This window comes from Nomia melanderi, chromosome 6 (assembly GCF_051020985.1).
Source record: "Nomia melanderi isolate GNS246 chromosome 6, iyNomMela1, whole genome shotgun sequence".
NCBI classification, from domain to species: domain Eukaryota; kingdom Metazoa; phylum Arthropoda; class Insecta; order Hymenoptera; family Halictidae; genus Nomia; species Nomia melanderi.
In genome coordinates, this window is record NC_135004.1 from 19111148 (window position 1) to 19125952 (window position 14805).

Below are 14805 nucleotides of genomic sequence, written 5' to 3' on the forward strand. Positions count from 1 at the left end.
TTCGCTTTCTTCGGGAACATCTTTGAACGGAACCGACGGTTTCTCTATGAATTTTCCGGTCGTCGGCTACGCGCGCTCGCTCGCGAATGCTGCTCGGCCGATCGCTCGTTACTCGCTTGTCCGCTTTCTCTCGCGTGTCGCGAATGCCGCTGGATGGGGGTAACGCTCGGAAGATCGCGGATGCCCATTCGCGCAAACTGCGATCCGTCGCGCGTCTTCCGTCTCCCGCCAAACATCGCGCCGCTCGACTCGCGCCCGATATCGAGGATCGAGGACCGAGGATCGAACATCGAGGATCCAAGATCGAGGATCGAAGATCGAGGATCGAGGATCGAGGATCGAGGATCGAGGATCGAGGATCGAGGATCGAGCATCGAGCGAGCAGCGTGTCGGGTATATCGGTCGGTCGTGTTTCTACATATTCCCGTACGTGTCCGCCCCTAGCCCCTCGAGCAGCAGTTGTCGCGCGGCTCTCGAGTCCCGCGTCCGCTGTTAGCCGTTTGCCGTTTGCCGTCGCCTCTTACTCCGATTATCGCTCGACACGCGCGCGAGTCTTGACTTTTACCAGTGGGGAGGCGCCACGCTGGAAAGCAAACCTCGAGGACGGTATCGGCATCGCGTACGCGATCGTGTCGTTCGTTCGAATTTCGATTTCGATTTCGATTTCGATTTCGATTTCGATTTCGACTGTTGCCCCGCTCCCGCTCCAGTTCCCGCTCCCCACCCCACTTCTATCCCTGCCCCTAATCCCATCCCTATTCCTACCCTATCCTCGTCCTCATCCCCGTCCCCGTCCTCGCCCTCGCCCTCGCCCTCGCTCTCGTCCTCGTCCTAATCCTCGATCCTAATCGTCTCGATCCAACGTCTCGAATCGAATACCGATCGTTTCTCGGAACGATCTCGCGAGCGCGTTCAGTGGCGTCGCAACGGTGTGCCGCGCGCTACTCGTTACGCGGTACCATTGCGATTTCACGATCTCGAGAATGGAGGAATCCGGAATCGATATGGGATTCGATCTGGCGGCTATTACGGCCGATTTGGAGCAACGCGAGGCGGACTTGTCCGGGCGGCGATGCGACGACAAAACCACTGGCATCGGCTTCGATGATCCGAGCAGTTTTCACGAAAACGAATGTGACGCGGACGACGACTGGGAACAAACCTTATCTTTTTTGCCAACGCCGATGCAAGATATCATGTACTACGAATTAAAGAGTCGAACACCGAATACCAACAGGTAGGTTGCACGTTCTCGGCCGTTGCGCCGCGAGACCGCGTCGATCGTCGTTGGAAAATTCGCATGTCGGTCGACTCGTACGTAATTACCGATCGTTGATGCTGCGGCAAACGGTGTACGCGGCGGCATTTGTGCTTCTAGCTATAGATAGCGAATGCTTTCGCTGTTCGTTATTGCTCTCGCGCGCGTTACGGTCCCGCTTCGGTTCGACTCGACTCGTTTCGGCTCGACTCGGGTTCGACTACCGCGCGTCGCTCCGCACCGTTTTCTCTTCTGCTCGACCGCCGCTGTCATCGGTTGGGTCGAGAGGCGAACGGCGCGTCCGGATAACCGTTGCTTTCGCTTTCGAAACGTTTCTCGGCTCTCGGAGCGGTCCATCTTCCATTGGACGCGAATCTAAACGTCCAGGCCCGCGAGCCTTTCGCACCGTCTCGATCCTGATGCGCCCTAATTCGATTTAATTCTCGTTCGGTTCGATTCGGTTCGATTCGGTCCGATTCGGTCCGATTCGGTTCGATTCGGTTCGAATCGATTAAGGTTGTTGTTCGCGCACGTGAAAATGTACCAGTCGAAGACTGGTGTAGGCGATAGATGGAAAATTGGCGCGATCGCGCGAATGCGCAACCGCGCGCGACGGTCGATGGCGCACGTATTCGCACTCGCAATTTAGAAGAATCAGAGGGTGGGAAGAAATGCGTGCAACTAAACGAATCCACGTTTAGAATGACGAGCACCGGTTTCGCGATGCCTCGATCGTCCTCGTCGACGGCGCTCTTTGACAGTGAAAAAGCGCCAAGCGCGAATCCCAGCTTTAGTAGCGTCGCGACGTCTCGGTTCGTTCGGTCGCGAAACCGTTTCGCCTCCCGCGGGGGACATGCAACGGATATCGTCCGACACCGTGCGCCGGATCGTCGAGTTTGAGGATCTAGTGTCGCGACTGAATCGAATAAACGACGTCGGCCGCCCTTTGACCGGCGTCGCGTCCGCTTTCGACGCGCCGATCGAAACGGCAGCGGCAGCGGCCGCGACCGAGGCGAACGCGTCGCCGAGCTGCTGGTGCGGCCCGCCTTCGCGAGATTCCCGTCCCTTCGGGCCAACGTCGAAGTCGGAATCGGAATCGGAATCGGACGCGGCGTCGACCGCCTCGACCACACCGACCACGCATTCGTTCTCTCCGTTCGCGTCGATCCCCTTGCCGCGTTCCAACGATCAGCCGGCGACGAACTCGCTGCCGTTCGCGTTCTCGAGGCGCGACGAACCCGAGTACTCGAGCGGCGCTCGCGAGAGGCTCGCGCAAACTTGTCCATCCACTTTGAACCGCCGACGAGATCAGGAAGAGCGGCGGGAACGGCGAGGACGGCAACAGAAACGGGAGCAGGAACGAGAGCAGGAACGAGAACGAGAGCAACGCGTGCGCGTACATATCGGGATCGACGAGGATCTGCGCATGATTCTCGAAATGGATCCGTCGATCGTCGATGGCGCCGTGACTACGCCATCCTCGTTGCACGGCAATCCGAGGCCCGCGAACCTGGCGTTTGCGCGGCCACCGCGTGTCACTCGTCCGCAAGGCTGGTACAGATCCATCGAAACGCTTCGAGATGCCTTTCGCGGTCCTCTCTCCTCTCCTCTCCTCTCCTCTCCACTCCTCTCCTCTCCTCTCCTCTCCTCTCCTCTCCTCTCCTCTCCTCTCCTCTCCTCTCCTCTCCTCTCCTCTCCTCTCCTCTCTGTTTCTTCGATGCGCCAACCTACGCCAAACGTACCAAACGTACGTCTCTCCTCCCGACGATCTCGTATACACGCGCGACCGCTCCAATACCACTCGTCTCTCTGTTTTCTCTAAGCTCGCTTTCCATTTCATCCCATTTCATCGGTGCAACTGTCGAAATCAAACTGCTCGCGAAACTGTCCGACCAGCACCACGAAAATTCCATCTACTTCTCTTAATCGGTACGTTCGAGCTCTTCTCGATCGTAAACACACTGTATCTAAATATAAGGAGGTCCTTGAATCTCGCGCGTGGATCGTTCGCCGAGTTCCCGACTGCCGCGTGTCCGACATTTTTGTTTCTCCCTCGATATTCATTCCTTTTCGCATTCAACAATTTCTTATATTCGTTATTCGAAAGAAACGCAACGATCGCGTGGAAATGGAAATTAAAGCGAAAGAAAAAGGAAAGGAATACAGGAAAACCGACACGATACGCGTGTACTATGTACAACGAATGGTTTAGCTTTTCGTCGAAAATGATTGCGTAACCGGGTGCTGCGCGAAACAAACGACGAGCGATCAACTCCGAATCGGTCCGAGACTAGCGGGATTCGAGAACGATTCGAGCGCGTCTCCAGCGAACGAGAAGGGAACGAGAAAGAAAGGGGACGAGGCTCGAACAAGACGAGGGAGGATCAACGGAAGAATAGAAAGAGGGATGAAAGAATATCGCGGCTCGGGGAACGGAAATCAGTCTAGTCGGAATTGCGCAATACCTCTATTTTCGTGTTTACATGGCCACCGCTTGGCTTTGTTCCCAAATTGGGAATATCGTTTAGAGTCGAAACTTTAGATGACTCTCTGGCCTATCGGTTCGTTGTTCCATCGCGGACACAACGTGCTCCTTTCTTCGAATCTCTCCGCCTACATTCTCTCTTACGACACGACACGCACGCTCGTTGATCGCGCGACGCGCTAACGTTATTACGCTTTACAGCTTTTCTCGGATACTCGTCGTTCGAGGAATCGCGCTGCGGATCCTATCGGCGGAAACCTCTTCGAACTCCACCTCTGCAACGTCTCGTCGCGATCGTTCGCGACTCGAACTCGATGGGAATTCGCGTAAATTGCTGCCGACGCGTGCCCACCCTATTTTTAATAGCTCTACATCCTACATATAACCGTACATCTGTTTCTGCACCTACGGGATGCTCCGAGTCGCGCTTCGCGTTCGTTCGTTTCCACACTTTGCTTTCCCCCTTCTTTTCACTTGTGTATCGTCGCATGCCTCTTTTTCACATTTCTCACATCCTTCACATTTTCTTTTCACATTTCCAAACTCGCGACCATACGAGTCGGTAGACCGAATAGTCCGAATAGTCCGAACAGTCGGAAATAAATGACCGAGCACCGGATCGAGTGGTCGACGGTGATGGTGTCGCGTGGCGAGCAAAATATCGCACAAAAGTTCGAACCTTTCTCGATGGTTTTTCAGTCCACCGACGTTCAAAACTGCGACGTCCACCTCGCGCACGCAATTGAAACTTCAGCTGATGCGAGAGCAACTGCAGGAACAAGAAAGACGGGAGGCAGAATTTCGTCAGAGCTTGCAGCACCAGAGACCGGCAGCTGCTCTACCCAGACCCGTACCCCCCACGTCCCTTTCAACCATTGGGGTGGACGTGCCGCCGCAAGTCTTGCAAGTACGTCCTTTTTTTCTCATTCGTCTTTTCTTTCCCTGCCCAACCCTCTTGCCTCTATCTGTTTCTCCACATTTATTTCAATGCCAACGAGTAAATCACCTCGATGAAAGTTACGAGATAACCAGACCGATATAGAAGCTCGTTTATACGCTTATTCGTATATTTTGTACATTCTGTACATTTTGTACATTTTGTGTTTACCATTTACGCTCTTCCGCTTTCCGCTGCAGCAACGTCAAACCCATGTGTACGCGTGCGTAGACACTAGAAACCGTCGTCGTCAAATTTCGAATAACGAAGGATGTGCAAGGTAATACGCGCAATGTTCAACGTTCAACTTGCGTTTACAGGTAGTCCTAAATAGATGGAACTAGAATGGTACGCGTATAGAAAAAGTACACGATACGATAGACGATTCGTAAGCTGGTGTAATACCGATGCCTTTCTTTTCAGGTACGGACATTGTTGGAGAATCCGACGCGCTACCATGTCGTTCAAAAGCAAAAGAATCAGGTGCGACAATATCTGCACGAATCGTTCCGTGGCGGCACAGACGGTTGCGCCGAGACTGAAAACCTTCTCGGAAAAAGTTCGATCGAGACCGTACCGTCGTCCGTTCCAATGGTTGTCCATAGCGCGCCGCCGGGACCAGCGGTTCACCATCCGAAACCGCAGCATCCTCATTTGGCATCGTATCCACACCCACAACCGCAACCGCAACCGCAACTGCAACATCAACCACAGCCGCAACCACAGTCACGGTCACAGCTGCAATCGCAACCGCAACCGCAAACGCAGCCGCAAACGCAACAACAACAGCAGCAGCAGCAGCAGCAGCAGCAGCAGCAGCAGCAGCAACAGCAACAGCAACAGCAACAGCAACAGCAACAGCAACACCAACTTCCTCCGTCCGTGTTATCGCACGGCAATTCTGTTACGGCTAGTCCAGACCCTACGTCCGGCGCCATGTCGCCGGGTCTCTCCAGCGTCGCCACTAGCAATTCCGAGGTAACGTAAACTGTGTGTATACGCAACTTTGTCTTCCCTCACAGAGACAACCGCGTCCCTCTTGATCTTTTCTTTGGAGCTTTTCCCTTATCGACAGAGCGGATGCGATAAAACTGTCAACGAAACCGCCCGCGTTCGGTTCGCAATTATTTCGATTGCCGATCATCAGTCGACCCGGACAACTGTACGATCCGACATTCTTACCTTTGCAACTTTGTTCGAGGATTCCAATCTTCTTTGCCCTCGATTGAAGGTTTCGGTTAGTTAGGTTACACGCGACCATTGCCGTACGCCGCGTGTATCAAGATCCCATCGCACAACCCACTTAACGGAGAAACCACCTCCGTTATCGCAATCGGATACCCGAATACATACAGATGCGCGCACCTCGCGCCGAACGTCCTCTACGAGACTGGAATTTCTAATGCAATTGGGAAGTCAAAAGAGAAATTGAACGAGCAAACGCAAACGTAACAGGGGGACTTTGAGAAGAACGTTACGGGAAACGAAACGCCGATGGAAAGAAACGGTAAATTGAATATTTCTCCGGAGAAGAGAAATGTTTCTCGGCCAATTTGGCCGGCACCTACGTGATTCGATCGTGATCGCGGTCGTACGACGAATCGACGAATCGGCGTGTCGTCTCTCGTCTCTCGCTGCTCGTCGCGCTTCCCATTGCGTCGCGTTGCGTCGGCAAGAAACGACATGCCTGTGACGCGAACGCGACTGTGACGGATAAGCGGACAGAGTGTTCGTACAATGGGTGGGGTCGTTCGACGGGTGGCGGGTAGAAACGGGTCGTTCAGAGACGATAGCGGAAACCGGGCGTGGGGCATCGAGCTCGTGGCGCGTGGCGCGTGGCCCGCATCGCGTATTCGAGTGGTAGCGAGCAATACCGAAACGTGCCGATCGACGTTCGGCCTTCCGATTTTCCTGCCTCGGAATTTTACCGGCGACGTTTCTATCGGCGACAATTTGTCTTTTCGTTGCAAATAGTTTCCCGCGTTTCTTCGTTTCGTCGTGTCTTTGTTTCTTTCTCTTACCTGGAAAGGCTCGTGCGCGCGAGGACGCGCGCGCCTTTTAAATCGGCCAGCGGGCCGTGCGATCCATGTCGCGATCGATGTCGCGATCGATGTCGCGATCCATGGCAGTGGCATCCGGCGACAGCGAGCAGACGTGGATACTCTGACAAAAAGAATCTGTGGGTCCTATCGGCAACGTCGTGCTTACTTGTGACCAAAGAAACCGAGTTTTCCGGTTAGTGAATCGGTGGTTGTCTCGACGAGGAATGGTGCACGACAAACTGGTCTAGCAATGAACCGATAAACCAACGACGTAACAACGCGACGAACCACGAGCACGGAATTTCCGCAACGAGCTGTTGACTTTTCGCTCGCTGTTTGTACGGCGAAAACTGTTCTCTGTCGGACAACGGACAGATTCGCGATCATGTTTTCTCCGTTGAGTGGTGCCGATCTGTTCTTTGCTCGTAGTCTTTCCGTTCCTGACTGTTCGATCGTTTAACGCGTTCTCCTTCTCGCTCCGCGTCTCCGCTCGGAGGAGATTGGCAGATACGTTATTGGGTAACCGCAACCTTGAGGTGCTTAATCGTAGGTAGGTAGCCGAGTCGCGACAGAGCCGCGGCACGAGAAGAAAACGCAAGGTTGCCGCGAACGAACGTCGTATCGGCACACACCGTTGCCTCCGAAAAATGCGCGCGGCACTCGCCTGAGTATTCCCGAACCCGATTCCAATCTCGATTCCGATCCGCATTTCGACCGCCCTTCGAGCCGCATTCGCTCGACCTACCTTTATTCCGAAAGTGCCATTCGTTTCCAGTTTTTCATTACCGACAACGGCTTATCTCTCGAATGATATGCTCGCTTCCGGCGAATTCGTCGATTCGTTCGGGACATCGGTTATTTCCTCTTTGAACGGTTTCGGTTTCGGTTTCGGTTTCGGTTTCGGATTCGGTTTCGATTTCCTCCTTCGCTACCTTTCGACCGAGGCGTCACTTTCGATTTCGCGCAATTCGCTTTTCCGCGTATCGCGCGCCGCGATTCCTCCGCCGGCCGAGAACAAGCGTGTCCGCCGCGTGGGAAAAGTCAATGTTCAACGAAATGCTCGATGGTCCGATCACTCTTCGTGGCAGTCGAGTTCATCGAGGGAAAAACGAAAAAGAGAAATTCTGAAGCTTCCGATGTACGGTGGGATCGATCGCAATTAGCACTGGAGCGTTCCGCTTCGGTTCCGGAAGAGGACACCGTGACAGCCGCTCAGTCAATTTCCAAAGAAACTACTCGATTCCACCGTTCGTCCATACCCACGCCTACATCCACGCCTACGTACGTCGTTGTACCGGACTATCTGCGACAGAACCGTTTCAATTTTATTTTCATTTCACCTACTTTGCTGCTGTCGCCGATCTTTCGATAAGATGCCAGTATTCAGTATAATAGCCCGAAGGTGCAAGGTGAGTTTTCCGTTTTACGATTCGAATTCAAAGTTGCCCGACAAACGGTCTTTATTATGATTTCCATTAGCGCTACTAGCATCGCATCGCTACTTTTCACGTTTCTACATCGACATCTACTTGTACTTTTGCTTGTATTTTCGATCCCGCTACTATCGCCATCCTATTCTTGTCCAATAATATATCGAGTCAGCTGTACGATGCAAGTCGGACAGGTGTTCCATGATCCTAATTCGACGAGTAGCGAAGACGAGCGCGTTCATTTGTTCGGACAAGTAGGTATGCGTTGGGTGTGGATAGATTCGATCGCGTAACAGTATCCGATCTTGATTCACAGCATGCAGCGAGCTCGTAATTCGTTTACGCCGCGCGATCGGGCAGCGGCTCGTACGATGGAAACGATCGTGTTTTCGATCGAGCTACCGTCCAACTTTCCGATACCAGAAACGCTCCCGGACTATCGCTCGAGAAAAAATGTTTCGCGAGATAGCAGATACGAATCTAGATCCTCGCGATAACCGCTTATCTCTGTAAAAACCAGAAATTCGTTCGAGCTAAAAGACGCACCGAGAAAATTACGTAAAGTCGATTCACTTTGTACGGAAAGGAGACGCGGTACCCCGTCGACCATTGTAGAAGCAATGAAAGCGCGACAACGCAAACAAGAAAAATCGTTGCTCGTCGGTTAAGCCGCTCGCACTCGCGCTGCTCCCAGAGTCAACAGTTCTGCTCGAGTTACATTGCCGAGAGTTCGCTTCGCGACGCGACGCGACGCGACGCGACGCGACGAGACGAGACGCGGCGAGACGCGGCGAGACGCGCCGAGACGCGACCAACACGCGTTATCGTCAAGATGTCTCGGCTAATCGGAAACATTCGTGTTGGAAATTATAGCGGCCGCGTTCCACCGCTCGACTACACCGACTCCATCTCCTCCCTACGAGTCAATATACCATCGCCGCGTCCTGTCGTGTACACTTGCTCGCTTCGATAACGAACAAACTTGAATCCACGTTTACTCGTTCTCATTTGCGTTCTTCTTCTTCTCTACGGACCAAATTCGATCTCGTTTACAGTTGTAACCGTGCCCAGCGAATTTCTCCTCCGATCCTTCTTATTCTTCTTTCTTTTCTCTCTGCTTCTTCTCTGTTTTCTTCGTTTATTCGATCGTTGCGTTTGTGCCAACACATTCGAGGATTCAAAAGGAGATTGTATACTATGGAAAATCTAGTCACTTTTGTCGGGGGAAAAGACGATGGAGCGTTTAGGTTCGCGTTTGCAGCGAGCGCAGTTCCTTTCTCAGTTTCTTGTCTCGTTCTTTCCGTCTTTTCCGTCTTTTCCGTCTTTTCCGTCTTTTCCGTCTTTTCCGTATTCTTCCTGTTCATTCTCGCTCCATCTGTTCTTATGCCGCCTGTTGCCTCTACCGTAGCTCTGCATCCACGTATTCTTCCATGGCCGGGCCTCGGTTATTGTTGTTACGTAATATTTACGTAACATACATGTACGCAACTGAACAGCCATAAGCGCTATATTCAACACGCGCGCGTTAATCTCGCTCCGTATTTCCCCTCGTGGTTCTGTTCCGTTCTGTTCCGTTCCTCATCCTCCGATATACTCTTCCCGTCCACACTCTCTTTCCTTCTCCTCCTCCTGCTCTCCTCTCAGTCTCTCTTTCTCTCTGATATTTCATAGCTTCGCGTGTCCTTGCTATCCGTTTCCCTTGTTTCGTAACCAGCTCTCGGTTGGGCAACGAGAAAAACAATGAAACGGTCCACCGGAGACCCATACTCGCGGCAAATCGGTAGGACTGTTTGGTAGATTTTCAAAACTATTTCACGGAATTAATGATTAAAGCGATAGCACGTTATTTACAACTGGCTAGACAAACGCGAATGAGAACGCGCGCAACGTCATCTGTGGTTTCAGCCACGCTTCGGTACGATTAGAGCTCGACTCTCTTTCTCGGTCTCCCTTTCCTTCGTTTTTCCCTGTATCATTCAGATTTTCTCCGTCGCATTGTTACGCGAACGCACTGTACTTGGTGATTACAGGCGGAGGACCTTCTCGACGATATCCTGTCGTTCGAGGGTGGTTCGTTGGGCGACAGTCTGAAAGACGGCCAACCGGGAAGTCTGAGCAATATTCCCGAGCTAGAGATTAAACCGGAGCCTCTATTGCTCACCGAGGCGGAGATTCACGCCCTCGCGAAAGATCGACAGAAAAAAGATAACCACAACATGAGTAAGTATTTACAACTGTGCGGATCGCATGGTAAATCCTACATCGTACCGTTACAATTATACGCATTCTCTACGCATGCAGAATATATTTCACTTGATTTTTCGAGCGAAATGCGGCGTTTCGCAGCCCGCGATAATCCTGATTACGATTTACAGTTGAGAGGCGACGACGTTTCAACATCAACGATAGAATCAAAGAACTCGGCACTCTTCTGCCTAAAACCAACGACCCGTGAGTACCTCTTTCCTCCACCGGATAGATTTATCCTATTTGACGTAGAACCGTTCGATATGAAAACTTTGAGTAATTTCACTCGATCGACTCGCGCGTTTCAGGTATTACGAAATCGTTCGCGATGTCAGACCGAACAAGGGCACGATCCTGAAATCGTCGGTCGAATACATCAAACTTTTGAAAACCGAAGTACTGCGAATGAAGCAGCACGAGCTGAGACACAAGCAACTGGAGCATCAGAATCGTCGATTGCTCCTACGAGTACAAGAATTGGAACTTCAGGCGAAGGCGCACGGGTTACCAGTTTCCAACTTCAATTGGGCCTCGAATTCTACCAGTATGCTGAACGCCTTCTCTCGAAGCAAGCTGGAGCATCGTAAGGTATGCGCTGCTCGAATACTCCAGCGACGCTGAGAGCAAGTTTCGAGTGCTCGAGGTTACACGCCGATCGTTTCACAAACCTTGTTCCGAGCTAACCAAGACCTACTTACGTCTATTTTGCTAATGCGACTAGCGTCACCGTTCCCCTCAGCATGGCCGTTCTTACAATTTCTCCAGAATCATCGACCGCCGCCTCGGGCTTGGTTGCCCTTTCTTACCCTTCCTTACCGTTTACCCGTTCCCCGGTTCCTCTTCCGTACGCGTGCCGCGATACACTTCACTCGCACATTATTCCGTCCATCTAACGGACAGACGTCGTTCATTCGATAGATTCCGGACCTAGTCGCGGAAGAGGCGACGAGTTTGAGCATGTCGCAGCTCGACGATCTAATGGAGGACGACGCGACCGGTCCGATTCACAGCGGCGATCCGATGCTGTCTTCGCCGCATCTTCCACCTTTAAGTCCACCGGCCACGGGGTGTCAGCACGCCCTACCGGACGAAGATACCCTCGGCAGTTTGGCTCCGACGACGCCCAATTCTTCCTCGGACATGGACATTGTCGCGTAGCGACAACTCTACTTTCACGGTGACAGCACCCTCGTCCGTGACTGTTTTCTTAAACACGAATGCGTTTGCATTTTATAAAACTCACACCCGATCGTCTAACCGCGAACATCGTTTCCACCGTTTCCAATCAACGACAAACCTCAATCTTTCCCCTTTTCATTCCTCTTCTTCGTCTTTCTCTTCCTATTTCTCTACCTCCCCCCCCCCCCCCCTCCCCTCCTCCCCTCCTCCCCTTCTCCTCTGCCATATACTTTCAACGGCTGGCCGTGAAATCCACGATTTTAAGGAAACGGTTCGCTCTGTTCACGGTTCTTGTCCCTGGTTAACGACTCGAATATCGAGGGTAATTATTCGAGAATCTACGCTGTAGGGTCTACAGAGTCGCTAATCGGTGTCATTACTCAGCTTGGTCGGTAATGTTTACGATCGTTTCACGATTAAAAATTACTCGCGGACCTCGCACAATTAAGAAACCTTCTTTTACCAGTACTCGCGCAGGTCGCGAGTTCGTCGACGGAAAACCAAATCCATATCGGTTCGAAGATGCTGTTTGGTTTCGTCGAAAATACTCGCGATAGTTCCGGTTCTCCCAGTCGAGAGAATCTTTGTAGCCTCGAAGCGAACTTTGTGTTTTCGAATAAATAAAAGTACGCGCTAGTGATTGTTTTCATATTTTGGGAACGTGTCGATTAGAAATGTAAGATTCAACGGCAGATCGTATCCGTGAGATTTCAGTTGAAACGCGAAATGCGAAATGCGAAGTGCGAAATGCGAAATGCGAAATCCGTAACGCGAAACGTATACGAGTCTGTCTCGACGTCCTTTCGTTCGGACATTGTCGCAATAATATTTCCTCGTTTTCTCGTCCTTTTCTTCCTCCTTCGATCAATCCATTATTCTCATTTCTTTGCCCCGGAAACGGAGAAACGTACGATACTAAGGTTGAAAATGAGAACGAGGAAAGGACGCGGAACGAGCGTGAAACGAACGTGAAACGAACGTGGACGTCTGTCGCCAATGTTGATAAAATCGTTTCTCACTTCTTTGCGAACGAGTTGCGGATTAATTACTCCGAATCTCGTGACACGCGTGCCACAGTCTTGAAATCTCTAGCGAAATTTACGTGTTTGCAAGCAATAGTAACCTGGAAAAGGTTCAACAGTTGGGCAAAACGAAAAGTAGGAAATATATAAACGAAAGAAGAGGCATTCCAACAAGGGGAAAATGTATTCGTGGATAGTATAAAGAGTGCCTGCGATGGAATCGTTTACCGTGTGACTGCACTTACGGGTAGCGAAAGTATAGCTCTCTTGAGATAACGAGGATATCACGCCAAAACGATATGTAATGAAAGTTGTATGGTACTGTAGGGCATTCGCGTGGGCCAGCGTTTCTCCATTCGTTTCAAAAATCTGATGGTCGAATTTGATTTCAGTCGGTTTGTTAATACATTTCGATAGATACTCGACCTACGAGCGATGTGCATTTCAAAGTACATACTTGATTTGAAATTACTTTGCAAGGTATCGAAACCTGCAGCCTTACAAGTTTCAATAAGAAGCGTGAACAATCCTTTTCCCATTATACGTATTCCAACGAGAATTCCCAATGAGCATATTTTTCCATATCTGGGATACCTTGAGAGATAATCATTTGTTACCTGTAAGTGCAAAAATACCGTACGTATATGTACAATACATATAAAATATATTTTTCAAAGTATTTTGTGTCGGAATCGGTGGAAAACCACGTTACTCGTCAAGTTTCCATTTCGAGCATCTCGACCCGATTTCTTCTTCTTCTTCTTCCTCCTCATCTTCTGTCTTCGTCTTTATCTGGTTTTTTATAAATCTGTTCAACAGACTCGCAGAATGTTGTGTTTTGCAAGCTCGCGACATCTTTTGTAACCAGTAAATTTTCTATCGGAAAGAGGAAATCGTATCGTGACTCTGATCTCTATGCTGGTCTCGCTACCGATTCCGTCGCCCAATGTTACAGTTGCAGCTGTAATCGTTACGATTTACCTCGTTCATGCGTGTGATTCGTTCGTTGTTATCCGCGTAGACCGGTCAGAAGTTTCGTCATTTGAAATCGCCGGTGTCGCGAGAAACTACAAAGTATATAGAAATATGTTACGAAAATAGAGTACAATTTTATTATCCCAACTTTCTTCGTGTTCCCTGTTATTGATAAGTAGCTGCAACATGTGTAGCACCGTACGTACAATATTTCGGCGAACTTTGCGCCGGAGACACGGTCAGAGTGGGCTTGGTTATTTCATTGTCGGAGTATACCTTACCTGCCTCTTATCGTCTACATAGAATCGACAGCGTTTCCGAAGACTACAGCAGTTACGCTTCCTCTCGATTTCACCAGCCGATAAGAACAATCTTCTCGGAGAAAGAATCTTTCGAGATTATTTCGGAACAGAGGAGAACCACCCGATGGCGCGCGCGTTTGAATTTTCCGATAAAATCGGGCCAAACCTAATCACGATGATTTCGTAACGCGGCACAGGTAAATTGACGCATTTCTAATATTTCCGTGTCAAAAGAATTTCTTATTTGATCAAAAATCGATCTTCGACCGCGTAATTTACAAATGCTTACAAACGGTTAACTTTTCTTGGTGAAAACTATTATACCTGGTAACGTACCGGTTCAACGTAGCGTCGATTTGCATTACGTGACGTCACTTTACATCGCCTTGCGTCACACGCGTCACGTCGCCGATGTCACGTCGCGTTACATTGTATTCGATCGTGCATCGGTGTTGTACAGTTTCTACTTTGAAACGGCTGAAAAACTGTCAATGAAACTGTAGCGGTCCTTGCAGAAGATATTCCGATATGGGATCTATACTCCAATTGAGATGCGAGAGACGACTTTCGGACCGAAATGGACTTTACTGGGTCAAATGGAACAACGATAATAATGACATTCTTTTTTTTCATCTCTTCTACTTTTCGCAAAAGGCGCGAAGACGCGAAGACGAAACGACAGGAAATCGGTTCGGACGGAAATGAAAAAAATCCGCCGAGCACGAGAGTAAATAGTGGATACGAGAAATCGAATGTCATATACCGACGACACAACTGACGCGTAACGGATCGCAATCTTATTCGTCGGTTGTAGATTTTCAACGGGTTTAATCTCTTCCTTGAGAGTAAACAAGTAGACGCACGTGCTAACGCGTCTCCCGTGATCCATAAACGCTACGAAATACGATACTAGGCTCATTATCTCGCG

At 50.5% G+C, this 14805-nt stretch overlaps 1 protein-coding gene across 3 annotated transcripts; it reads left to right on the forward strand.

The window, feature by feature from the left end:
* Window positions 1-165: 165 nt before the first annotated feature.
* Window positions 166-13722, forward strand: Mitf (transcription factor Mitf). Of its 3 annotated transcripts, none has more exons than XM_076368467.1 (7): window positions 166-401; window positions 4443-4650; window positions 5104-5658; window positions 10183-10372; window positions 10528-10603; window positions 10708-10987; window positions 11318-13722. In XM_076368467.1, the coding sequence occupies exons 1-7, from the start codon at window positions 181-183 to the stop codon at window positions 11555-11557; spliced, it is 1770 nt and encodes a 589-aa protein (XP_076224582.1). In that variant the 5' UTR covers window positions 166-180; the 3' UTR covers window positions 11558-13722. The 3 variants fall into 3 exon arrangements, with proteins under 3 accessions (XP_076224582.1, XP_076224581.1, XP_076224580.1); XM_076368466.1 differs by lacking the exon at window positions 166-401 and adding an exon at window positions 408-1237; XM_076368465.1 differs by lacking the exon at window positions 166-401 and adding an exon at window positions 1957-2812.
* Window positions 13723-14805: the final 1083 nt, after the last annotated feature.